The 27,537-nt window shown below is 42.3% G+C and overlaps 1 protein-coding gene across 2 annotated transcripts in view; it reads right to left on the bottom strand.

The window, feature by feature from the left end:
* The window catches only part of OXSR1 (oxidative stress responsive kinase 1), a 93,902-nt gene that overhangs the window by 17,480 nt on the left and 48,885 nt on the right, over positions 1 to 27,537 (bottom strand). For both annotated transcript variants that reach the window (XM_044424601.1, XM_044424600.1), the window contains 8 exons: positions 22,419 to 22,474; positions 11,075 to 11,184; positions 7,563 to 7,664; positions 5,976 to 6,109; positions 5,440 to 5,488; positions 4,077 to 4,142; positions 2,559 to 2,681; positions 56 to 91 (listed from right to left, as the gene is read on the bottom strand). In XM_044424601.1, the coding sequence (XP_044280536.1) occupies positions 56 to 91; positions 2,559 to 2,681; positions 4,077 to 4,142; positions 5,440 to 5,488; positions 5,976 to 6,109; positions 7,563 to 7,664; positions 11,075 to 11,184; positions 22,419 to 22,474 (676 nt within the window). The remainder of the gene's footprint in view (positions 1 to 55; positions 92 to 2,558; positions 2,682 to 4,076; positions 4,143 to 5,439; positions 5,489 to 5,975; positions 6,110 to 7,562; positions 7,665 to 11,074; positions 11,185 to 22,418; positions 22,475 to 27,537) is intronic.

The following is a 27,537-nucleotide window of genomic DNA, read 5'->3' as shown; positions in this document are numbered from 1 at the left end:
AACAAAACCCCCTACATGGAGTATTATAATGTATAGTGCTTGATTAACAACTTACCTCAGAATTCTGCAATGATTCTTTCACTCTGGGAGACTAAAAGAGGAAAATGAGTAGTGGTGATTACCATGAAATGCCAGAACAAAACTCATGTTAGAAAACATGTTAAAAATTACATTTTTATATACATTGCATTTTGTTGTGAGTGTCAGGAACAGGGAAATGGGAATCACACATTTCCTCAGCAAAAGTCTACTCCCAAACTTGCATCTCAGGATGGCTTACAATAAAAAATGAGTAGAATAAAACAAAACACCACAGCATCTAACAAATGAAATACTAAAACCCCAGTTAAAATCAATTAAACATTAAAATGATGGGAAAATAAAAAGGGTTTTGCCTGACAATGAAAAGAATATAACGTCGGCAACAGGCGAACCTCTCTGGGGAGCGTATTCCATAGTTGGAATTGTTCTTTCAAAAGTTAATGAGGTATAATAGTAGTAGTTTCCTGACACAAAAAAGTTTAAACCATGGAGATCAGATGAAAGGATGTGAAGTGAAGGTTGCCATGGGAGCAGGCAGAAGAAACTGACCTGCTATTTGTTTTGAATAATTAATAATACCTTTTGTTGGCATGCTTGAGATACTACCAAGTAAGCAATATGTTGGCTCTGTCTATGAATACTGTACAGAGAACAAGCTCCCTTTCGAAAGAGATTCAGCTGCCTTTTGAAGGTTCCAAAGCTACCATGCAACTGGGTTGGGGCGCAATCCTACGCATGTTTAGGATTGTGTCTTTTTAGGAAATTTTTTAACATTTAGCCTGCATTCTGTGGCCCTTTTTAATTGTTTTTATAGATGCTTAATTCATTATGTTTTAATTGGTTTTTAATGTGTTTTTACTCAGTTAATATTTCTTATGCATTGTAAGCCGCCTAGGAAGGCCTTGGCAATTACAGGTGGCCTATAAATACATGTAAATAAATAAATGTTTAGATGGAAAAGGTCTCAACTCCCAGCAAGCCCTATTCATGTTTTAGCCAAAAGTATTCACACATCCCTCACCCCGCACATAGAAACCTTGAGCACAAAGGTTGGAGGGAGGCATAATTTCAATGCTATGGATGGATCAGAACCATAAGCATCGGTTGTGTTCTGAGCAGTCAGTAGCCAGGTGGGCAAGCAAGGCATCCAGTCAAAGCAGGCAGATGAGGACCAGTCATCAGTGTTCACAGTGCCTTCTGGATCCCTAAAGGATTGTGTGGACCACAGAGCTCCAGAAAGCTTACCTGAAGAAGGGGCAGGGAAGCATATTAGCCCGCACACAACGCTCAAGTGGTTGGAAATACAGCCCACCACAGAGCCGGCTCAAGAAGATGCAGCAAGCATACCTATTACGGCTTCCCACAGTGAGCATCGGGGAGCCTAGGCAAGAGTACTTCCAGTACACAGGGGACCTGCACTTTATCTGTTTGTTTTGGGAATACCATCAGCATTCCCAAAGCAAACCGTGCAACTATGACTAGCACAAGTATAAGGCGAAGTACAAAAAACAATCGCTTACAAAAATTAACTGTTGACGTTGAGCTAGGCACCACCTCTAAGTAACCGAACTTGTGAGGAATGGGTATGAAGGGACCAGCCGAAGTGCATCGGCCATTAACTTCTGGGAGGAATAGCAGGATGCACATCACCTAAACGGCTTGGGTCCTGGTTACCTGAAGGAGCGCTTGCATCCATATATGCCCAGCCACCCCCTGAGATCTGCGGGAGAGGCCCTTCTCCGGGAGCCCTCTGTGAAAGATATTAGGAGGGTGGGTACTCGGAGGAGGGCTTTCTCAGCGGTGGCGCCTAAGTTATGGAATGTGCTCCCCAGAGAGGTCTGCCTGGCGCTGTCGTTATTTGTTTTTCGGCGCCAGGCAAAGACCTTTTTATTTAAGCAGCATTTTAAATGGTAATACTATTGAATTTTATCTGGCCAGGGCAGCTTATTTTATATTGTATATTGTATTATATTGTGTGTGTGTGTGTGTGTGTGTGTGTGTGTGTGTGTGTATAAAATTATTATTATTCTAATATATATATTTTAATTTTTATTTATGTGTTGTAAGCCGCCCCGAGGCTTCGGCGAATGGGGCGGCAGAAAAATGTCTTAATAAATAAATAAAATAAATAAATCAGACAGAGGAACACCAGTGTCAAAAACACGTGGAGGAGCTCAGAATGGAATTCTACATCAAAAACGGTTGCAAGCGAGTGTCTTCATAAGGAACATTCTCCTCGGCTGTCGTGTGCATGGGCATACTGTCAAACCTCCAGCACGCTCACAGAAGGCTGACTGTGCTATTTTTAATGATGCAGATTTGGAGGATGAATCTATTCCCTATTCCTGCTGGTCAGAGGGAGAAACACAGCTCACGACATCTGCTTTCCCACATTATTTCTCAGAAATGCTCTTTCAAACTCAGGGACTGCACCCTGAAGTGGTTTTCACAATGAAGTACTCCTTTCAATTTCAGGCTAATCTTTAAAAAGACAAGTGGTTAAAGCTGTTGCCCACCCTGAGCTGTGAAATTGCTGCTTTGCCTTCCTCACTCTCTTCATCTAGCTCATCATCACTCCACTCCCAGCCGCCATCTTCTGTTTTATGAAGACGTCCACTGGAGCCAGGAACTCTCCGGACCTAAATGCAAATAATCCAAAATTAAATGACCATGCAATCCCAATCGTGTGTTGCTGGAAGACCCACTATTTCTTCTGTGAGGTTTTATTTCAGGAAAAAGTAGAGAGGATTGCAGCCTTACGAGAAACAAACCAAAACATGTTTACCTTGGTACAGAGGGCATTTTGCACAGGCTCCGGTGCCTTGCAGGAAAACTAGCAACTACTCAGTCTTCTGAAGAGGATCACTGTTTAAAATTGTTCAAACTAAGCATCTGACATGGCTGCAGAAATTTGTTTCAAACATGCAGTCAATATGGATGCAAAGACCTGCACCACGCTCAGCTTTTATCAGAAGGGAGGCCAAGAGTATCTGCACAGTTGAAACTAGTATGCTGACTGCATCCACTAACATCTGATCTGGCCGGTCACACATGCCTTAGTCATGACCCGTTTGGAGTTCGGTAACACATTCTACATGCTGCCTTCAAAAGCTCTTCAAACTTCAGCTGGTCCAGAATGGTGCAGTCATACGGTTGACTTGCATCCAACCTCCCATAAGCATATATCCCCCTCATTATTCGTTTTTCTTTATTTTTCATTCTTCCAAACCACACTGCAGGGCTGCAGTGGGCAAATGGGGATTAATTCCAAAAGTCTACAAACTCAAAATATTTAAAATAAAGCATGAAAACTGAGAACCTTTTCCATGCACTGCTTTGTACATTTTGGTGCAGAGTTTTCCTTCAACTAATTATTCAACAAGGCTGCGTGTTAAAAGGCACACAAAATTATTTTTGAGGCTATTTCAGTTCCTGTGTGATACTGTAAATTGGTAATAAATCATTCAAGGAGGGCTTTTTGTTGCAAATTCGGTGATTTGAACACTGAATTAACCAGTTTAAAGCTAAGTGAGTAAACAAGGGCTGCCAACTAGCACTGCATTAGAGCTGACAACAGGGTAAGCAGGGAGGCTAGGCGTGTGTTTAGTAGCGGACCAAAACAGAGAAGAGGCCCACTCAGGTCTTCTGACCCCAAGTGTCCCTGCTTCCCAATTGTTTTCTGGGGTCAATTCAAGGTGTTGGTGACTACCAACAAGCCCTAAGCAGTCTGAAATACATGTAAGTATCTGCCTCCAATATCATGTTCCATCATGGATCTTCAAGGAATATCACCTGCTTAAGCTTATGGTCTCCATGCTGAGCGAGGCCCACAAGAGCACATGGAGAAGCAATCTTAATTACCCCCCTTCACATCTGGAGACGCTCACACAGCCCTGGGCCTAGATGGCACAGAGAGGCAGCCTAAGAACATTATTACGTGAAATGGCTCTGGGTGATTCCTACAGTTAGGACAATTTAACTGTGTGTTTGAACACAGGGTTGCAAAGTTTATGTATTCCCACTACTACTAGTACCTTTTTGGCTCTTTCCGTGATGGTTGGGGCTCTCTGCAGCATTTTTTCTTGTAAAAATTCTTTATTCTGGAAATGAAAGAAAACAATTCAAATCATCTTCTGTCTCCTGTTCTTCAAAAGGCCATTGTTTTGGCTCAAGAAGTATTTCTTGGCAAGAGTATTTCTGGGGCAGGGGTGGGAATATCAAAACAGATCTCTAGTGGCTTGAAATAGAATCACAAAGGCCTTTGATACACATCTTAGGAAACAAACATATTAGCATCTTCCTAAGAACAGCACTAGTCCATCGCTATGCCACTCCCTGGAAAAGAGGCAGAGAATTGCAACATTTCACCTTTCCACCAAAACACTTTAATATCTATATGCCACTACTGAGAAGCAGTATGCATTGGTTTGATTAAGCAATGATTAAAATATAAAGAGGACACTGCTTTGGTTTTTTTTCTCCAAATCCAGGAGCAGTAGCTTTCTTGAAAGGGAGGAAAGAAAAGGTGAATCGCTACAAGACAGATATATTCATGTGGCCCGGCCTAGTGAAGTGAGTCAACCAGATCCTGCTGGGTCTGCAAAGAGTCTGGAATTGCTCCATTCAAGGAGTAGCTGGACTACAGCCTGTATTCTCATCTTTGAGAAATACAATCCGGTCACTTTCTTTATGCCTGGGTAATCTCCCATATCATACCATAATGTGCTCAAAGATGGAACGAAAGCTACAACTAGCACAAATTGTAGTAGTTCCTTTATTAACAGGGAATGCAGCCTATGTTAGCTAATCTCCCCTGCCTTCCTGACTGCTACGAGGGCTAATTCAAGGTCTTGGTTTTGAGGTTTAAAGCCCTAAGCAGTCTAAGCCCACAAGGATTTGCTCTGAAATGAACCTCCTAGCTCTTTGCAAACTGCTGGAAGTCTTGCTGCTGAGGGTGAAGTGAAACCTGGAGTGCTCATGACAGAACCTTCTTCATGGCACGACTAGGTTGGAATCTGCTTCCCAGGGAGGCCAAGATTAACTCATTACTTGCCAGCCTTTAAGAGAAAAGTCTTCTCCATTCCTCTGTGCCTTTTAAGTGGTTTTAATATTGATACTGTTTTGATTTAGTGGTTTTAAGTGTAAATTGCCTTGGATGTTTAACCATTCTCAATTCAAAACAACCAAAATCTAGCCAAATCTAACCTTCAGTTCAGCAGTTTCATCATCAAAGAATTCTGTACCCAGCAAAGTTTAATGGACCGCAAACAGACAAAATTCCATTGGTGAATAAAACTTTGGGAGGAATCATTCCAATAATGCATAGCTCATTCTTTGCCTATGAGTAAATTGCTCCAAATTTCAGTGACATGTGTATGCATCTATCTATAATCCTACCTTTGCTTTCTGAAAGAATTTGTGTCTTAGAAGTTCGGCTGCTGTTGGTCTATGAGAAAAGAGAAAATGGGGTGAGGATAGGGGAGAAAAGTCATTAAAGAGAACACTAACAGAGTCAGAAAATTGTCCATTATCCCACCAAAGCCAAGTATGCTGTAGCCCTCATTAAATGGCTTGTGCCATCTCTGCTGGAAGAGAGCTACTTGGATCACAGTAGAGATTGGTGTCTGCTTCAGATGCATACATGTCAATTCACACAGCAACAGCAGAACAGAAACTCTCAAATTGCTTGTCCTGGGCCAAGTGACTTTTAAACATCATTACTGGAGGGAATCTATCCGAGCAGCCTCTCTGAAATCTTGCGGCAAGGGGCTCCACAGGCTGACCATGCTCTGTTTATTGTCTGCCTTTAACCTTCTGCTGATCAATCTTGCAGCAGCAACTTTTCTTCAGCCTCTCTCCCCCACTCCAGCAATACACTTCCCTCAGACAGTGCTATTCCAATTTGGCCAGAAGCAAGAAGAACTGCCTTGTACCTTTTCTCGGGGTCTTTTTGCAGGCATAACGAAATCATCTTCCTAAATGACTTGCCATACTTTTTAAGCATCTCCTTATCTTGCACACCTGTCTCCAGCGACGGGGGATCATTTTGTAGTGTTAACATTAAAACCTGAAAGAATTACTGCTGTTAGAAACATCAAAACAAGCCTCTAACTCATCGGGGCTACAATTTTGGAAAAACTTTAGACGTTGCAGCTGGCAATAGTTCTTTGGAAAATAGTGAATTCTCTTCAGTCAGATCTACAGCAACCAACTACACACCCTGAACTGGCTATGAAGAACCAAGCACTATTTGGCGGAAGCTGGGGAATAGAAGCCCATGACTGGGACCCTGAATGATGTTCAGGTTGTTGCTATAATGTACAATGCACATTTTATTGCATTTCATGAACAGATTGACCTCAACTCCAAGTTTAAAAGTTGACTGGTATGGGATGGGGGGTTGCTTTGCTGTAACCCACCCAGTCTCCAAAAACTGCATTTGATTCTGGATTTCTTTTAAGCCATGCCATGAAAGATGTTATGAAATTTTGAGTGAAAGCCAAATTAAGCAAAAGATAGGGAAACAGCAAGTGCTAACTGCATTCTCCTCTACCCATTGTTACCTCTTCACGGGTTACTTACATTAATTTCTCACCTGTTTACTATCCTGTACCCTGTCCCTTTAGAATGATTAATTAGCTGCATGCTGGTTCCAGAGGAGGTGATGGAGTAGACAGATGAAAGATCCATTATTTTCAAATTGATGCCTCAGTTCTGGTTCACATAAGGAAAGAACAGCAGTCTCCCCCACCCCCTCCTCTACATCTCCCTCCCCAGTCCCTTCAGAGATTGGCAGAACTAGAGAAACAATACAGAGTAAGCTCAGTGGATAGCTTTATTTTTTAAGTAGTGGGAAGGCTTGCAAATACAGATTTGGTTTGAAAATTTACCACTTGTGTCCTACTTGCAGGCTAGGAAATCAAGATAACTTTCAGATTAGCTTTCCACTTTCAGAATCTCCAGTGCTACTATAATGTAAGTGCCAGTACAGCATTCTGATAAATCTTGTTTTCTGGTTCCTTAAGGGTTGGATTCAGAATCTGTCAGTTGGTATAAAGTCCCTCAGCCTGATATTTAGGGATCCCTAACTAAATTTTGGGGATCCCCACATTCTCTCCGGTCTCCTAAGCCACTGTGCAGCATTTAAAGAAGCTGGGCAGGGCTGCTCTAAGAAGGAAGAACCAAGAACGACCAATACAGTTAATCCAGCATAAATCTTAATTCAGGGAAAATGTTTAAATTCAGTAGAAATGCTTGTGTAGAAACAGGTGAATTTTCTCCAATGAAAGTTCTGATACACTTCAGGGACACTATCTAAGGCGGGCTGGTAAAGATTTTGGGATTCATGTATTTCCTAGATGCCAGTTAGATCATGGGCAGCAAGAAGGTACAGCTCGAGATGTCTTAGACCCTGCTGCATGGCCAAGCATGAGGAATGCTGGGAACTCCACAACATCTGGAGATCTACTTTCTGCCCATCTCTGTGCTGGATTATTTAAACTGGCCCATCAGTAACTCACCTTCATGGGTGGATATTTGTGGTAAGGAGCTGCCCCAGTAGCTAACTCAATTGCTGTGATGCCGAAACTCCAGATGTCTGCCTTGAAATCATAACCTCTGACCTGCAAAGCAACAGATGTGTTAAAAGCACATTTCTCTTTTTGTTATACTATATCCCAAGTTGTGTGCTTCCAAAACTTTCCTATGTCCTCGGTCACAGCAACTGCTCCAGTTCCGTGCACATGCTAGTCTAAGTAATATGTGGAAGCTCATCCTTCTTCATCATTGTATGCAGGACATTCCATTTTCATGAAAGCCATTTCCTCTCTGGCACGAGGCTATTACCTGGCATCTTAAACAGAACTTTTATTTTCTCTCTCAGCTGTAGAGAAGGAACACTCTGTGTTCTCTCTGACAAACATTAAGATACCTCAAGTGTTTTGGCCTAATGGGTGGAAAGAAATGCCTCTGGAATCACTATAAAATTAAAATTTTGACAAATGTGATAGCAGTGTGCTCTTTCACTAATTCAACATTGGTCTGGAATTAAGAATAATTCCCCTTGAAGCCAAAGAACTTTGGCTTCATATATTAGTGCGCAGCTGGGTGGAAAAAAAGCTGTCTGAAACAAAGAGAAACTGTCTGAATTTTTTTTCTAAAGGAATATTGAGGCAGCACTTTAATGTGTTACATGCTTTGAGATCTCTCCTTGCATTATTCTCCCAGCCATCACGTAGGCCTACATTTTTCTTATTTTACAGGTGGAGGACCTGAGGCAGAGAATTAAATTATTTCTCCAGGATAACCCAACCAAGGTTTTTCTAAAAACTTACACCTGTATTTGAGTTACATCTATGAGTTGATTCATATACAGAGCTAATCCTGTGTGTGCTTGAGAAAGTTGTGTTTTGAAAACTCATTCACCATGGAGACCCTTCCATCAGAGTTAGAGATGGCTGCAGCTCCCTGTCAAATATGTAACGCTCAGCTGCAAACTCCAGTTTGCTAATAGCACATAACATGGAGGAAAGTCCTAAATGCTGGATTTTGTGGACACCTTATGACCCATGATATGCCACGCTAAAATATGGGACAGGATTAAACTAGCATACAGTGTTTTTAAATGCATGATCACATCCAATAAGCAAACCTCACTGGCAGAGGATGGGACAGTCTTTCTTACAACTGCCCCTCTTCTAACTCCTGAAGTTCCATATGTTTCCTCAAATACATTTCCTTCCACATAACGCTTAGGAACTCGAGCTGGCTGGGGCATGCTGGAAATTGGAGGACTTCCTTCTGTCTAAACACACACGGAGTTCTTCTTTAAAGCTATCTATCGTAAATGTTTTCTTCCTTGGTTAGAGACACTTCACAAATTAAAGTTACTTTAGTCTCTCCTGGCCCAATACAGAGATACCATTCTTGATTTGACCTGGGGCATTCATGTCGGAAAGTAATATCCTTGCCTCCCAATCCCTTTTTACCATCCTGCTCATGATTTCCACTCCCTTGGGCCAATAGATTCTTGCAGCTCTTGAAATTTACAGAATGCTTTCTAAGAAATGACAGGTTAGTATATCAAAGGCACTGGAGGGCATAATCCGAAGTCAGTCAGTGACTGGCTGAATCTGGCCTTACTCTGAGGTGCCTTCTAACCCAAACACTGCCCCTCCACAACAGTACGTGTCTCTCAATGTTCAACTGATTATAGCTTCGGCTATACCAAAAAGACATCTGCCTGTAACAAAATCAATTATTCATGGATTGCAGCCAATATATTTTCATGCAATTTATTTATTATATGTATATTTCATGTTTTGCCTTCATGCAAGGAATCCAAGGTAGCTTACATAATCTTCAGCCTCTCCATTTTATCCTGACGACAACCCTGAGAGGTCAGTTAGGCTGAGTCAGTGATCGACCCAAAGTCACCCAGTGAGAGCCATGGACAAGTGTGGATTAGAACTGAGATCATCTGAGTCCCAGTTCAACATTCCAACCATCATACCACATGGGTTCTCATTTACCTCAAAGATGAGGAATATAAGTTACATAAAACCTATTTAAGACTGGTGTCCATGGACACCACATACTCCGTTGTATCCTAATAACAACCTTGTGATGGAGATTAGACTGAGAATGCACAACTGGTCCAAAGCCAACCAGTGAGTCTCACAGCTGAGCGAGTCTTTGAACTTGAATCTCCCCACAACACTCCAGCCACTGTATCAGCCTTTCTCCACTAAAGATGTCAGATTATAACTGCCATTACCTCAAATGTGGCTGAGGATGATGAAGTGTATAGTCCAACACCTTTAGAGGGTACCAGGTTGGAGGATGCTATCTTCCAAAAGTAGCTAGAGGATACTACTTTAATGACTGTCTTTAGTCCCACCACAAAGGTCTACCTCCAAGCTCCACTGGCTATCTCATCACCAATGTGTGAGAGAAAAATGTGAACGGCCAGTGGCCTGTGTGATATCACAACAGAGCATCCATCAGGATAAAGGCAGGGAAAACTTCTTAGCACTCAAGGATTACCATGCCGACTGGTGCTGGGTCACCCTATTCTCTTAAACCCGTGGCAGGTTGCTTTAAATACAGTAAACTGATCCTCGTTTGACCTTAAAATGTGATGAATACAAGAGATACTTCTGTTTCTTATTTATAAGACATGACAGAAAATGTTTATGGTGTTATATTTACAATCTGGACTTATTTATTTTATTTAGACAACTTATATGCCGTCCCCTTCGCATAAGCCTCGGGGCGGCTTCCAATCATAAATAAATTCCATCATACAAATACATAAAATAGTGAAGACATCCTGGCGAAATTTTAAAATCAATAAATAACATTAACCATTAAAACAACGTTGAAATAAAAAGGCCTTGGCCTGGCGCCGAAAAACAAATAATGATGGCGCCAGGCAGACCTCTCTGGGGAGCGCGTTCCATAAGTTGTCCTGCTAGTATTTCATTTTGGTCTGATATTCGCAGTCATGTTAATATGACCCTACAAAACTCATTGTTTATTAAATATGCACATTTTCAGGTAAGCTATATTCTTAGTATATGGAATCTCGCCTCATTTCAAGAGATGCAGACACTGAGCTTAGAATGTGGCTAAGATTATTATTTAACATGGGAAGTAAAAAAATCCCGATTTATAGCAATGGAGAAGATGATGTGCATTCCTTCAATGAAGTGTTAAGAAAGGGGATTGTAACTCTAGTCATACAGGATATATTTATACGTTATCTATTATTAAATATTGGGTTTAAAGCCTTTGTTAATTCATATTATGCTTTCAACTAATGCTTTTAATGCACTGAAGTTGGTATGTGCATTTATTTTTCCTATCTATCTATCTATCTATCTATCTATCTATCTATCTATCTATCTATTGATCCACCTATCGTACGCTTGATAAAACTGAGGGAAAAATCTGACAGGTGCTATGTTGGAAGTGCCCATTTGCAATACAGAAGTTCGCAGCACCACAGTAAAAGCAACTTTTTTCTTTTTACCTGCTCCATGACTTCAGGTGCCATCCAGCAGGGTGTGCCCACAAAAGTCTTCCTCACTTTGTTTCGCGTAATGTCACCACCAGTGGCTAAAAAAGCACTAACACCGAAGTCTGAAACGCCAAAATGAAAAGGGAGGGGAGGAAAGAGTTCTAAGAAAATATCCCAAACCATACACAGCAGTGGCAGAGAATGTGTGGCCTTCCAGATATTATTGGACTGCAACTCCCATTATCAGTTTACTTGTATGCCACCTTTCCTTCGAAAAAGCATGCTCAGAACTGCTTAATTTTTCAGCCAGATTAAATACAGACACACTAAAATATAGCCACATTCCCAGAAGATTACTTAGCAGTTACAATCGGTGTTAAGATTTAGATGGTCAAACGTAACACATTAAATTTTACTTCTGTTACTTTTCCTTTTATAACCCATCATTTACCATGTTGCAAGGAACACAAAGCAGGTTCCTTCAGGAAGAAATCACCTGTCTCCTAGGCACTTGTGGAACCACAGGAGACTTGGATTCTCCGTTCCAAGTTTGGACAGAGCACCCAGGTCCCAACTCCTTCCAAAACCAGCTGTGAGGGGACAAGGAAAAACCACCCTGGCCATTCTTCAAGTTGGGAAAGCGACCTCAGAGAGGTGTTAAAGTGGTGTAGGCGGGGAGGGAGTCTGGAGAAGCCCAGTTGTTACGTATCTTGAGGCCTCCCTATACTCCTCTCCTCCACTGTGAAATGTTTTTGCCAGAAAAAAAGCCCAACTAGCAAAATTTCAGGGCAAAAAGATGGCAAAGTGAAGGCTGCCCTCCTGCCCTGCTTATGATGAGCAGAAGACTCCAAGTTTGGCAGCCTGCAACCAATGCAATAGGACTCCACATTTACATATGGCTGACCTTATTTAATAATATTTCTAAGCTGTTTCTCTAGGTATCCCACAGTAATATACACTACCATACACACACACAAAATATAAGCAATTTAATAGCAACTCACAGCAAGATCAAACAAAGAATGCTATTTTTTAAACTTGAATTAAAAAAAAAATCCCAACAGCAACAGAAATTACAAGGGTGGCAGCTTTTGCAGCTGCTGTCATTCCAGCAGAGCTCACTCTGCCAGGCCAGATGTGTTATGAACACTCTTTCCTTTCCGCTGGAAGAGAAAAATATCCCAGGCATGCAGAGAGTTCTTTTTAAAACATTCTTGCAATGAAGGGAACAGAAAGGAATGGTTTCCGCCCCATTCTTCTGTTCACCTGAGCACATCTTCACACACCCCTTTTGAACCCTGCTCCCGGCCGCTTGTTCCCTCCCCCTTTCCCCTAAAAGGCTAATAGGGTACTGAGAGTTACACTCTTTCCACCCGCCTGCTCCGCGCTGCCCCAACACCGGCCCTTCTTCCCAGTCCAGCCCTGCCCCCGGTGGGCTACAAGAGGCTCATTTTGTTCTGCCCAGCTTGTCAATAAACAATCAGGAAGCATTGGGCCCTCCTGCCTACATGCCTGTTTCCCCATACCTTGTGCTATCTGATTTTGGCCCCTCCCCTCCTTTGGGCTAAGTGATTTTCTTTGTTACCTTTTCAAATCTCTTCTACTCCCTTGTTTCAAATCATCCTTTCACACCTATCAGATGGAAAGAGCCAAGGAAGCAGGATTCACAGCTAGACAGTCTTCCTGTGTGCACGCACAGCCAAGGGTGAAGGAGAGCAGAAATTGCAGTCCACCACCTAGATCTCCCCTGTTCCCTATTCCGAGACATAAGGACCCGAATCTCTATTTTAACATGTCCCTCAGTTGGCACCCACTGCAATGAAGAAAATCCTATGGGCTGACAAGTTACAGGATTGCTCACTATTTCAAGCTAAGCCTGACTTGATAGGAAACAAAATCAAAATTTAATCTTAGCTACAGATGATCATTAATTGCACTCTGAGCTGAAGTCAATTTTAAACTTAACTTTTGAAGGTTGATTTAGGTGTTTATTCTTATAGATAGGACACTGCTAAACACAAATCAACCGAACATTGTAATGTCTGAGTGCTACCATAAAGCAACAAATACGGCAGGCCCAGAAAACAAGCCGATAGACTGGAGAGCTAACTTCCAGGGCAGGATGCATCTGCACATACTGGAGGTGCCCTGCATTTGTCAATACAAGCAAGCATTTCAAAACACATGAAATACTTGTGCACAGAGTATCAGATCCATTCTTCGATTATCCTGCCAGAGTTTTAAAAATATGGACAGTGGTAAGCAATTAAACACAACTGGCTTATTGTGTTTGTGTGAGAAGTTAGACAATCACACAGCATGTAAGTTTTGGAGAATTCATTTCCTTTGATTCCATGCTTTAAAAAAAATCTTCAAGCTTCCTGACCTTATTATTGCAAAAATAGGCAGTAAACTACCTATGCAGGTGATGCCTGCTGAAATATCTGAAGATAACATAGGAACTATCTAAGTAGACATGGGTGAGATTTTAGTGCTTGCTGTAGTTTCCCTTACCCCTCCCCATGACCCAGTAGGATGCAAGGATACAAAATGATCCTTTTGAAGAAATTCTGAAAGCTTGCACAACATTTACAGAGATAGGAAATTTAACTGTGTGAGGAGAAAGATGCATAATTTAAGGTTCAGGGCAAAATACAAAAAGCCCTGACAAAACCACCAGGGAATCTCACTTCCCATTCCTAGGATGCCTTTATCCAAGAAGTCAACCTAGAAACCCCCCACATCATCCAGTCACAAGATTTTTGCATTGTTCCTTCTCCTCAGAGTATACAAAGATTTATGAAGCCTCTATTGTTTCTAGGAACAACAAAAAGGAAGGAAAATGCAGATATCTTGTTCTAAGCATGGAATGCATGCATTTTAAGCAGCCACATATCACAAGTACAGAATACTAATTATCCTTTCTTATTTCTTTACAGTTTTTTTAGGGGAGGATAAACTAACAGACAACCTAATCTATTTTACCAAATATTTCCAGCAAGAGTGGAGCAGAATAAGTGTCCTTAAAATTTTTAAAAAACTAAGCATTTCACAGCCCTAAAGGATCATCGATATCAGTAAAAAACACAAGGGAAAGCAGAGGGAAAACATTCTGCCCATCTCCTAAAATGCTCACATACTGTATAGTCAATGCTGGTGCCTCCTTATCTGGGATCCACATTTATGTTTGCCTTCTTGTGGCTGCCGAGGTTCAAGGTTGGCAGGCAGTCTGGGATCATTCAGGTGCTGCACTGCTGAAACAACCAACTCCTCCTCTTTGGAAGTGCAAAGACAGCTGAACTATCAATTGGCAGCTGTCTTGGTTCAAGGGTTGTACTGAGTCCCAGGAGACCCAGGTTCTAGTTCCCATCCTTGAAGTTCACTGGGTAACTTTGAGCCAGTCACTGACTCTCGGCCTCAATGAGTGCACAGGGTTATTGTGAGAATAAAATGGAGAGGGGGCCACTTAGGTAAGCTGACTTGAGTTCTGTGCAAGAAAAAGGTAGAATATAAATATAGCAATTATTCTAAAGGCTTTTGCTCCTTTCTAGCTGCACACTTGAAATCAGGAAAGGAAGCAGAGAATTGCCTCTGATCTTATACAAAGGAACAGCATGAAATCAAGGACTAAAATAGCAGGAACCTGCCTACTGAAATTTTTAGGGTGACTACAAAGGCCGGGCAAAAAATCAGACCGCTCATTTTAATATAGATTTTTAATATCTACATTATGCACTTTGAAAATTTTGCAAGAATAGAGGTTGGCATAAACATTAAATAAAAATAGGCACTTGCCCCCCCCCCACACCCCCAACTCATGGAGCAGAATTTCCAGAGTGCACACACAAAATTTTTATGGTTATTATTTTTTAGCCCAGCCTTGATTCAGAAAACTCAGCTCAGAACAGGATATTTCTGCCTCCATTTTATTCACACAAAACCTCTAGGAGGTAGATTAGTGTGAGAGCATGCGGAGGGACAAAGCTTTGCAGGCTGAGTGGGGAACTGAACCAGAATCACCCTTAGTTCTGAAGTAACAGTTCAACTACTAGCATTAAGTGAGAAATTCATTTGGTTTGCATTTCTATGGAAACTTACCCAATTCACACTTCCTGAACCTAAATACAGAGCAGAACACCATCAGCTAATGAACTCTGCATATTCTCAGATCCAGCTCATACAAATATGCATACAAAATGCATGCATTTCAAAAAAAAAGAGTGTGAAATCTTTTATAAAATATGTGCGAAAATGTAAGTGCTATATTCAGTTAAAATCTGCTTGGAAAAATGTAATAAAAAGGCATGCATTTAAAAAAGAGCTCAAGGTGGGATTAAAAAAACATACAGAAACATACACACACCCCACATCATAGTCCAATGCAGAAACAGGCTGGACACATTTAGCATTGGAAAAATGAGAAATGGAGCTTGACAGAGTCGGTTATCCCTACTACGCACTAGACAATGCTGTTTCTCATCTCACGAGCAAGCACTAGCCAGGACTGTTCAACACCAGTGTGGCCCCACACAATCGTACCCTCTAAATGGACCCATCCTCCACTCCAGTTGTGCTATTCAGGCAAAGATCAGTAGCACTAGACAAACGCTTGTCTCTGAGGAGCCCTTAGGTTCTCCAGAAAACAGCTGGGAAGCCACTCTTGCACACAGCACACACGCAACACTTGAGAATGCGCTAAACACATTGGCAATGGCTTGTTACTTGACAATTCCAACCATCAAGCAACTGGCTGCTGCATTTTTCATCACAAGTCTCTATGAAATGCTGCCAAATGGAGCAATTCTGTGATTTCAAGAAGGGCCTTCTCTGTAACAGTCCCCGAATTATGGATTGATCTTAGCACTGGGGCTTGCCTGGCAGCAATATTACTAACCCTTTGGCGTCAGGTTAAGGCTGCCCTCTGGACCAAGGCATTTAACACCTCGAAATAGCACTTGGGGGTGGATGCTGTCAGCTGCTTTGAGCAGGCTGAGCTGTATGAACCTGTCATAGAATTTAACTTGTTAAAATTCAGTTTAAAATTTCTAGAGAATTTTTATTATGTTTAAAATACTGTATTTTATTCTATTCTATCCGTTGCTGTACGCCACCCAGAGGGGTTTGGCAGTACAGAAATACAATTTAAAAATGATAATTCCCCCTTCAACTTCTACTTGATTTCAAAAGAGTTTCCAATTTAAATTGTTCCTAGGTGAAGCAAATCTATGAGCGCCTTCTGGTACCTTTCAGGTTGGAAATGGCAAGGTTCTGCTTCCACAAAGAAAAACTGTGTACTGAGAACCACAATTTTGTAACTCAGTACAGACTCTGCAATGCAGGGTGCAGCTATGGAGAACTCACAGCTGGTCTTCCAGCCCCTGCTTAAATACCTCCAGTGAAGGAAAACCTGTTCTCTTGTTGAACAGCTTCCTCTTTTATTAATTCCTGGAAGTATTGTACTATTTCTGTCATGCCATTTGTGACTTTTATAAAGAGAAATCTTTGCAGCAAATACCGTGCACTCTCTGGCCAAAGCTCAACAAATGATGGGCCAGTCAAGGTACTTAGTCTTTTGTCAAGCCAGAAAGGTTGATCTGCAAGCACAACAGAAGCTGTGCACTGCACCCTTCTCTCCTTGGCACATTCTCTACACGGCCATTTGTCAGCCTTAAATGTGGGTTCGTGTTGCATCTGCACCAGCACTAACCAGGGCTAACGTTTAACCAAGATCTGAAACTAGAGTCATAGTTGGCTTCAAGTACAGACGCACCACAAATGTAGGCATCACTGATTTAAAGGTGCTGTGGTGACGGCCATTTTAGTTGAAATTTTTTTCTGAATAATTCCTAACTTAAAAGAGTAGTCTTCAGGTGCTATAATGGACTGCACCTTGTCAGTCTACCAGTGCAGAAGGCAAATACTTTTGAATACTAAAGTATTCTGAAGGAGCACTTACGTCCGTATATGCCCGACCGCCCCTTGAGATCTGCGGGAGAGGCCCTTCTCCGGGAGCCCTCCGTGAAAGAAATTAGGAGGGTAGGTACTCGGAGGAGGGCTTTCTCTGCGGTGGCGCCCAATCTATGGAATGCGCTCCCCAGAGAGGTCCGCCTGGCGCCGTCGTTGTTTTTCGGCGCCAGGTGAAGACCTTTTTATTTAAACGTCATTTTAATTGTTAACAATATTTACTTATTTATCTGGCTAGGGAGACTTCTTTTCTTTTCTTTTACAACTTTTCTTTTATAACTTCTTTTATATTGTTTATATTTTTTATTTATTTTATATTATTAATTTTAATTTTATATTATTTTTGTATTGTATTTTATTGTGTTGTAAGCCGCCCCGAGGCTTCGGCAAGGGGCGGCATAGAAATGTTCTAATAATAATAATAATAATAATAATAATAATAATAATAATAATAATAATATTTTTGCTTATAGGAGAAACAAACTAGAACATCAAGAAAGATTCCAAGCAACATTTTTGCCTGCTGTGCTACTTCTATTGTTTTCCGGGAGTTTTTGCATTTTTTAACATTTCAAAAAAGTTTTATTCCCCCTGCCCCCACCCTCGGAGTGTAGTGGTATACTACCATTCTAACAATTCCTTCTGCTGCACATGCGTATGAGGTAAGAAAGATGGGGAACCAGGCTATGCTGAGAGGAGATAATCTGCCCTTGTTTGAGTTCTGGCAGGTTGTACTGATGCAAGGCTAACACTGCTGCTGCACAGTGATTGACACCTTCTGACATGACCTATCTGGAAAAGACCATTGGTCTTTCAGGCACTTTACCACCAAAGGAAAACTAACTGTAAAGCAGTTAGCTATATACCTGCTACTCAAGCAGTGCTCCAAACAAGTACTGTGCTTATAAAGGCTACAACTGGAGTATATCGCAGAGAAAACTAGGGGTTGAGATGCGTGAGGACAAGAAGCCTGCCGTTACAACACACAAACACAAATCCAGGACCTCAAGATTCTGACTGGACAACTGAGATGCCATCTTCCACGCACCACATTTGCAGTTACTGAGCCTTCCGGAGTTCCACTCTCAAATGTATCGCACAAATGCTTCTCATACTTTAAATACAATTTTAATGCTTTTCATCACTGGTTTTACTGCACTGTATCTGCTTTTACTATGTACATTTCCTGGAGTTTTATTATGTGCGTCAACTAAAATGCAAGTCATAAGCTGAATACATTCTCACAGTTTAGCTGCACGCCCATTACCAGATACTGGTTTGCTGTCATAAATTCTGCAGGCAATGCTATCACTACACCAAGATGCACAGAACCGGCATTAATATGCACACATGGCGCATGCACACACATACAAAGAGGGTTTTTTTAAGAGGAAATAAATGACTCCTCTCTGCAGTGCAGGCTTGTGTTTAAAGGCCTGGCTTGTTCAGTGCAGGAAGGTTCTGTATATTTACAAATTTACATTGTCAAAATATATGATTGCTGTGATAGCCCTGGTATAACTCACATCCTCAACGGGAGGAAATGTACTAACTGCTTCTTTCAGGAGCCTGAGATGGTTTATCAACCCCACAATTACTCAATTCCTCTAGAAACTAAGCATCTGCAAGAACATGGCTGCATTTTGAAGCTAACGTATTTGGGACAGGGGTTCTAATCCAGCCTTCTCCCAAACATGCTTGTTTTCTTTCTATAGATATCAGCCTCGTCCAGGATAAAAGTGAGTCAAATTTTGGAGAATCCTGACTTATTGTTCATACTGCCATATTGCTTCTACTTGACTTTTTACACCAGTGGGAGCCCCAAGGCATGATGCAAAACTTTTCCTTGCTAGGCAAGAGCCAAGAGGAAGTGGAGAGGCAGCATACACCAACATGCTGCCCGTGACGCCATGAAGCCAGGTTCCTCTGCAATTCTGGCTTATCGTTACATGTGAACACTGCCACTGTGGGGAAGCAATGCAAACAAGCAGCTTGCATGCATTAGGCCTGCACTAATTACTGATTTAGCGCATCCTTGAATGCCAAGACACTGATGAGGAAGGCACCTGCACATGCTCTCCTATGGTGCTCCTACATTTTTTCAAGTTGTGGTGTGTGAGCAACAGGCCACTGCAATTCAGTGGCAAGCAAATTTACTCAGCTTTCTGACTATGTGCTTTAAGGAAGTGGCAGGCAACGGGTATGCCCTATAGGAACTATATGATCTCAGTCAAGCCAGCTGCAATGGCATAACAGGCTCTGCCCAGTGACTTGATTTCACAACCCCTAACATGATTGAGACATAGATCATAGGAAAGCTGCAATGTCAAACCGTCTATGAAATTTCACTGGCTGCCAGAGCTGAAAACATCTGAGAACAAACATACAAACACAACAGCTTCTAAATGCTAAACTGTTGGCCCCTCCCAAGAGGACCTGTGTAAACATTCTGTGACATAAGAGTCACAGTAGCCTCATCAGTTAACTTCTGCAATCAAAGAGAGGGAAATATCCTCAGGCGTTGTATCAGATTGCTTCTTCCTTGGATATGCCCCAACTGCAGTTTGAATTTCTTCAGCTCTTATCCAAGAATATCATGTTTTTGCAATCCATTTGCAAGACCATAAGTTCACCTTCTCACTTGCAGTTCAAACGCAAAAAGCCTAGAATGCCACCGGGGCAACTCCATAAATAACAGTCATTTTTCCGAAGCACCTGTGGATATTTTGCGTTGATTCTTGCTACACTAAAGAATTGTTAGGAATCATTAAGAAAAGGCCTGGAAATAAAATGACTGTCATGGCAATGACTTTATATACATCTGTGGTCCATTCGCACACAGTACTTGCTTTCTGGTTTCAAAATTGGACTCATAGCTGAAAATAGTGCAGAAATTGGTTGATTTGTTTAGAGTCAAGGGCACATAACTTGTATTTTTGGCTTACAACTCTCATCAGAAGTTGCCACCCCTGGCTTAGGTGAGTAACAGCAGATGTGATTAAATTGTTCCTGGGCCTGGCCTACCATCAGACCTCTTCCCCATGGGCGATAGGTACTCTGTCAATTTCTACCTAAGACAGTACATACAGGTAAGAACCTGCCATCCAGCTTTCCAAGTTATATATGGGCAACCTGTACCCCTCAAAACTCTCTTACGCAGCCCACTGTGGGCACCCACTGTGCTTTTTCCACATGTCAGAACTTCATGTCTCTCTTCATGCAGCCTCTTCCCCAGCACAATCATTGTTCTGCTCAGCAAGATGTCAAGAGTGCGATTCAACTGAGAGAGATTAATTCTCAAGCAAAGCATGCAAACTGATCTCAGAGGGCGGAGAGGGGAGTTTTAAACCCATCTATCCCTAAGATTTGAGGAGGGTAGTCAGAGAAAGGAAAGCACGCATATGAGAGAAAGCAAGTTTTTGTGTGCCCTGATACACAGGCCAGAGCATGCATGGGTACACACTAAGCGGAGAGAGAATTTTATACAGCCTGTTCAAAATCCTGTAATATTCCACCTGCAATCTGAATGGTACAGTCCAGGGTCAGTTTAACCTCTTAACTGGAATTTGTGTGAACTATGCCAAACCTAAGGTTCTTTTCACAGCTCTTATGCATTCAGGCTGCCCAAAAGAAAACCTCATTTCTGTAACTAGTGTATATCATGCAGAGGAAACAAATCTGCACCCTCTTTAATTTTGCACAGTTCATTTTCCCTCTCTCATGAAGAGCACAATGAGCTGTATTAGGCAATGCAGCTCCAACTGCTGGCTACAAGAATGCTACAGCCTGTCCCCAGGTCTGCCAAACCTCTGGGGATTTCACCAAGCCCTGCCAACATCTTAAATGTCCACATTTGTGGCCACATGGCTTAGAAATGCTTTCCATAGTCACATGGAGAGATGGACCATCAGGATGCTGAAGGCTGTTCCCAATGCCAAATTCAGTGGTTTTTCTGAGCTCACACTATCGTGGTTCTCACACAGCTGGTTAATCCAACATAAACAGTCCTTCAGTAAGTCCCCGCTTTATCTAAATACAACATGAATAGACACATGACTGTTTTAGATATGATATCAAAGCACACGAGTAGGGAGAATTATTAGCTCTGAACACAAAGGCCCCTTTCTAGGGTATTGACAATGGGTTTCCAGCCACAGCATCATTAAGAATTCAGACGCTAGCATTAAAACGTCTAGAAACTTCTGCGGCTGGTTTGATATTTAGATGATCTCACACAGCTAAGTGGCTCTGGAAGAAGATGAAACAAAAAGGGAAAGCAATCTTAATTTATACTCCAACCATTGTCCCCCACTGAGTGTAAATTGATAATCCCTTATAGATTTTTAAAAGCAACCCTCTGTGCTTCCTCCCTCCTCCACCCCCCACCCCACTTCAGAAACATCCTAAAAGAGTTCTATTGTCACAGGATGTTGAGAGACTGGACCTCAAAGGGATACAAGTCAGGGGCTTGGTTCATGAACTCTCAAAACACGTCTGTCGGAGTCTTCTTTTCCTCACTGTACTTCTGAAAAGATGGGAGACCCCAACCCAACTGCAGTAAGAATGAGCAACAAACAGTTGATACACTTTCAGGAATGTTCCTGCTCCCATTTCTCTCCCCCAAAAAGAAGAAAGATGAAGGTGCTGCAGCTGATCCTGCATGCACCAAACTACCTCAGCTAGGCAGCTGGTGCAAAATATGGCCGCCAGACTAATAATCAGGACCAGAAGCTCTGAATATATGGTGCCAATTCTGGCCTGCCTGTACTGGCTGCCTGCATGGTTCCAAGCCCAGCTGAGGTGCTGCTTTTAACCTACCAAGTTTTAGGTGGTTTGGGACCACAATTCCAGTCAGAGCAACTCTCCCAACCAAAATCCACTCAGGCGCTAGACTCAACATCTGGGTACTTCCTCCAAGTGCTCCCTCCAAGAAAGGCTCAGTTGGTGGGCACGAAGAAGAGCGCTTTCTCAGTGGCAGTCTCCCAATTAGGGAATGAACTGCCAGTTGAGGCCTGCCTAGCACCAGGTTAAATTTGCCCTCTGTCCCAAGACATTTAATGCTCCTTAATGGTATACCTGGGTGTGTTCATGTCAGCAGTTTAATAGGTCTAGTTGTATTAATTTTAACTGTTCTCATTTTCTGAATTCTGAGTTTTACATTTTGTAGTGAAATGTAATGAGTTTTTATAGCAGTTTTTACTGTTATTTATTGTATTCTATGAATTGTTGCAAACTGCTCAGCGATGTGCTGGTATATAAATGAAATAAGCAACAGCATGAAGAGACAAGGCATCTCTGACCCACAGCATCCCTCTTGCTCCCCTAAACCACATATCAGCATTCTATCTCTGGCACACTTCAAATACAGATAAGCTACATCACAAATGTTCACCTGCAATCTGGACAGAGCCATCTTCTCCCAGAAGAATGTTTCCAGCTTTCACATCTCTGGGGTTGGTGGGAAAAAAGAAAAAGAAAAAGAATTAAAATAGTTAAGTACTAGTTGTAGATTCCCTCTTCCTGTCCTAATCACCTTTAATCTCAGACACATTCCTTTCAAAAGTTATTACTGGTGCTATTTATTCACAAAATGTTTTGACTGCATAAAAACTTCTGCTGGGTTTGGCAACCTCCAACAATTATGAAAAGTGAAAGCAGTATGTGTACTTTATGCATTCTTCTGGTTGAGCAAATATAGTTCGAATGACATAAAAAAAAGAAGGTTCCAGAAAATTTAGAATTGGGAAATTTTCTACAAAAAAATCTTATGCAAAACATGCTGATTTGCCTATGATCATTTGTATCCACAAATTTTCAATGTGCATTGGAAAATCACTAGAGAATGATCTAATTTAGCATACTTATGAAATATAACTAAAATAACCAACACTTAAAATGCACCCCCTTTCTTTGTCCAAAAACATTTTTTGTCCCAAACCACTTTCCCCAAAAAGTTGACGAATGCTGGGCTAAATGGCCATCGGTGTGCCGATGACAGAATAGTTTTCACTTCCATCTACCAATCCAAAGGAAATTTCAGGATCTTTCAAGTGTCTAGAGTTTCTATTGGCAAGGATTAGTGCAAATAAGCTGGTATTTGACCTGGATAAGACTGGGATACTGTGAGTGGATCAGCCTGCTGATCTGGATGGAGGTGTGTGATCAAAGGCAAAGCTCATGGTTCGGGGTTCTGTTGGGCTGCATGCTAGCTATGAAGTTACAAGCAGATTCAGTTGCCTTTTATCAGCTTTGGCTCAATTGCCAAGCTGTGACCCTATCTGAAAAATGCAGGCTTGTTCACAAACATTCATGCCCTGGTTGCATCCAGATTAGACTATTGTAATGTGCTCCACTTGAGGCTGCCTTTAAAGATGGCTCAGAAATTTCAAGGGGGACAGAATGTAGCTTATCACTTGCTTGTGGGGACTAAAGCTTGCCACTGTGTTTCTGGGCCCAATTTAAAATCCTAGTGACTGCCTTTAAAGCCCTCAACAGTTTGGGACCAAATTATTAGAAGGACCACCTAAATTTACATGAATTCTCCAGAGCCTAAGTTGGCTACAGAGACCCTGCTTACAAACCCATCATTAAGCCCTACCAGGCTAGCAGGGACAATAAAGGTGGAAGCCCCTCCATATGATAGTCTCTCCCACAGACTGTGTGTTTGGTTCCCTCTCTGCCTGTTTAAAGTCATGGCAGTTCCAGTCTGCTCCAGTCTTCTTACTGGTTTATCCAGAACTATTATTGCTGCTGTTTCATGTTAGTCAGTCAACCCTTTGCCCTCAAAAGACAACATAAACATATCTAAATAAAATGAAGATGATTTATTCTGAGAAATTCTGCCTATCTAGACAAGTAACATCTGGTCTAGATGTTAGTGTCTCTCCAAACCCTAAATATTGCCATGCTTTGATGACCACGGTCTGATGATGCTTTTTTTTTTGGGGGGGGGGGGCGGATCTGGAAACAAAGCAGACTGTAAATGCCTCAGCTTCGACCATGAATTTATATAAATACAAGTATGACCAAAGGAAGACCAAAACAGCTTTCAAAACTTACAAGACTAGCTGCTTACACATTAAATAAAGCAAGCCACACTCAAACAGGCTTTTTAAAATAATCAGTTCGCCTGGTATTACACAGAAGGAAACCTCATTGTATCCCTTGTCTGCTGGCCATCTATTCACTTCCACCAAGTGCCAAAGAGTAGCAAAAGCTTTTGTCCACAGCATAATGGTTGTATTTGTTTCCATTTTGTTTCGTAACAAAAACAGGGGAGGGTGGACTTGATTTCTCTCCAGAACAAAAGGGAATTTCCACCGTACATTTCAGAACTCTTAGGGGAGCTGATGGAACAGCCGGAAAGAACCACCATGATGTCCTTGTCCACCACAAAACCTCAGAAGCTGAAGATGTCAGGCTTTAAATCTTGGAATTTATTCCTCAATTGCAGCAGGCTAGTCTCCCCTATCATCCTAAGGGCAAAGTGCTAGTCTGGTACAATGGTAAATGCAGATACGAAAAGACTTAATTGAAAATTCAGTTAAGAGCATCCCTGTGGGAACTTCCTTTCTCCCCCGCCACGTTCTGTGCAGTGTACCTCTTTTCTGATAGTACCACCGTTTTGAGCACTACATACAGTGGATGGCATCAGGACGGGAGCCAGGCTTCACTCAATGCTGCTGTGGGAAAAGGGGAAAGACTTAACACCGTCATGCCATGTCTTCATGCTTCTTCTAGGATATAGCTCTGGTCTCAGGATGAACCCAGGCTGGATTCCACTACCAATCTGCACAGCCGGAAGGGATGAAATCACATCACATCCTGTGATTTGTCTCTGCTAATGCATGTTAAACCTTCCAACCAAAAGCCCCATTTCTGAAGTGCTTCAGAGACATTCCACTCACATTATGGGAGGGTGAGGGACTAAACTGGGGCTTGAAGTTACCTCTGTGTCTCAACTTTTGTAAAGCAGAAAGGAGAGGTCTTCTCCCAGCTGACCAAAACCTCCCTCAAAATGATACGGTGCCATCATGCAGAGAGGCAATGGCATCTGTATCCACCATGAAGCGCAGCACCTCCACTAAATCACCCCCTGCAAAACCTGTAAAGTAACTTTTACTCCCATCTACAAATGGGGAAGCAAATCTGGAAAAGCAGGCATTTCAGTTCAGCCTTACTATGTCTATTCCTACTGGAAGTAGGAAACTTGTCCTGGTCAGCTAACTCAGCTGTGAGACAGACAAGGGGACGATGCCCCTGCCATTCCACCAAGCCTTCCCACAAATGCTCTCAGTTCCATTAACCATTAAAACCTTCTGGATTGCATGTCAGGGTTAACACGTCAGGAGCAAGAGGCACTGCCCTCCAGTGGTTTGCCTCCCACCTGAGAGGCCAATTCTAGAAGTGGCCTGTGGAACATCTGCTTCACTTCAGGGCATTTGGCAGGTAGCTCTATTTTGCCTCCATTAAGGTTTAATATCTTCATGGGATCGGCCGCCTACATTTTTTTGTTTAATCAAATGAAGTACTAAATGTTCTGAACAGATGCCCAGAGGCAGTAATGGGATGGATAGAGGCCAGTAAACTGGAGCTGAACTCAGACAGGTTATATGTACTGCAGGTGGGTGAAAACTGCTACGGAGAGGATCTTCATCCTCTATCAGGTCAAGCTTCACCCTCCCCTCCCTATCACTAAGCAGCAAGTTCACAGTTAAGAAGTCATATGGAATCAGCATCCTGGTGGGATCCCAAGCGCCCACATTTCAGAAGAGTTCCAGGAATTCCTCAGCTATGATCTTACCATGGTATTCAGACTCAGTATGATGTGTTAATTGAGGAGAGGCCTCTGGAAATGTCTTGGGAAGCTTCAGCTGGTTCATGACACAGTCCTGAACTCATTGCTTTAAGCACAGTGTGCTTGCAAATAACTTAAATGGCACCTAAGTTCACTTCCCATTGCAATTTGCGGTGCTTCTTTTGACTTTCTGAGCAGATGAGGTCTTGGGTAGGCGAAGGACCTCTATGAACCATCGCAGTCACTGAAAGTTATTGGAGGCCAGTTTCCAATTCTTCTGGAAGGGGGTCTTCTGGAAGGAGTGCCTTTTCTCCCGTTGTGCTCTCGCTACAGAAATCCCTCTGAAGCAAAGCCCAACGGCCTTCCTTCCTTCCTGCTTTCCTTTCAGATTCAAGGCAATAAAGTGAAACTTTAGGTACAGGAAATCTGCTACATATGAACTTTCAAGTTGTGAACTTTCAAAGATGCGAGTGTGCTTTTGTGTACTTTACCGCAGTAATTGGGATAGGTGAGTCCAGCAAAGCATAACACAGGTCATTCCAACCTAACGGTAACACCATATGAGGAAGAACCCATTAGACGAAAAACACGGGTGCACTTCCCACTGCCACATACCCAGAAGTATAACTTCTGGAAGTCCTCCAGTGTCATTATAAACCTATTATAGCACAGGTTGTATTGTGTTAGTTGGGTACCTAACCCATTCAGCTAATTGTGTTAGTTGGGTACCTAGGCTAACTTTGTTGGACTTATGAACAAACTGGACTTCCAAATGTGCTCTCAGAACAGAACTCGTTCATATGTAGGGGACTTCCTCTATTATGCTTACTTTTATTGGACAGCCTAGTTTTCATCAGGTGACAATTGTTTGGACTTGACACAGTGGCTGCAGGAATAGTTTTCAATGGCTGTCCTTTATTTAAAGTTTTACACTTCTATTGTGACTTGGGTCGTCTTGATGTACCATTATTGGTACATTCAACTTTGCTGAACATGATTTATTGCAGAGAAATGCCATATAATACTTTAATGAATAAATAAAACTAAAGTCTGGCCGGTGGTTTAATCTGAGCTGCACAACATGGAGCGAAGAGTTATAAATTGCCCTGCCTTTCCTCCATGCCAAGAGCTCCTGTACATACCTCCCCCTTGGTAAACACATTGTTTTACAACTGTACAGTTTGCCTAAATTCCTTCTTTCAATAGCAGCCAACCAGAAGCTCTGGTTGGCTACTTCACAATACCAGACACAACCAAATCAAAACCAAACTCTTCCTTTAGCCCAGGGGAGGCTACAGGTAGGGCCTGGACACTCCCCACCCAAACCTCCATGAGCTTAGCAGCACCAGGAGCACCTGGTGGATCTTCCACCAAACACACTCAGGGGGGCAGGCTTCACTGGAAGCGTGCTCTCCATGCATGACTGTTGGAGCTAACACTGAGGATCCCTCTCTCCACCTTCTCCCCATGCTCCTGGACAGTAAACCCTGCAGACAGAGTGCGAACAGTCACTCTATACAGACCAGATGGAGAACATCCGAGGGCCAGACCAGGCCCGTGGTCCGGAGGCTCTCTATCCCTGAATTAGTCCACACACTCTTCCACTTAACCAGACTCAAAACCAGCTCTTCATATGCTCCCTCCTCACCAGCTGCACACTCCAACTTGCTTATCAGGGTGGATATGCAGGATGGCAGTTTGATCAACACAAATC

The sequence above is a fragment of the Varanus komodoensis genome, unplaced genomic scaffold (genome assembly GCF_004798865.1).
Source record: "Varanus komodoensis strain SLA01 unplaced genomic scaffold, ASM479886v1 scaffold15, whole genome shotgun sequence".
Lineage (NCBI taxonomy): Eukaryota > Metazoa > Chordata > Lepidosauria > Squamata > Varanidae > Varanus > Varanus komodoensis.
Note: the sequence above shows the minus strand (reverse complement) of the source record. Positions and strands in the feature narration are given on the sequence as shown.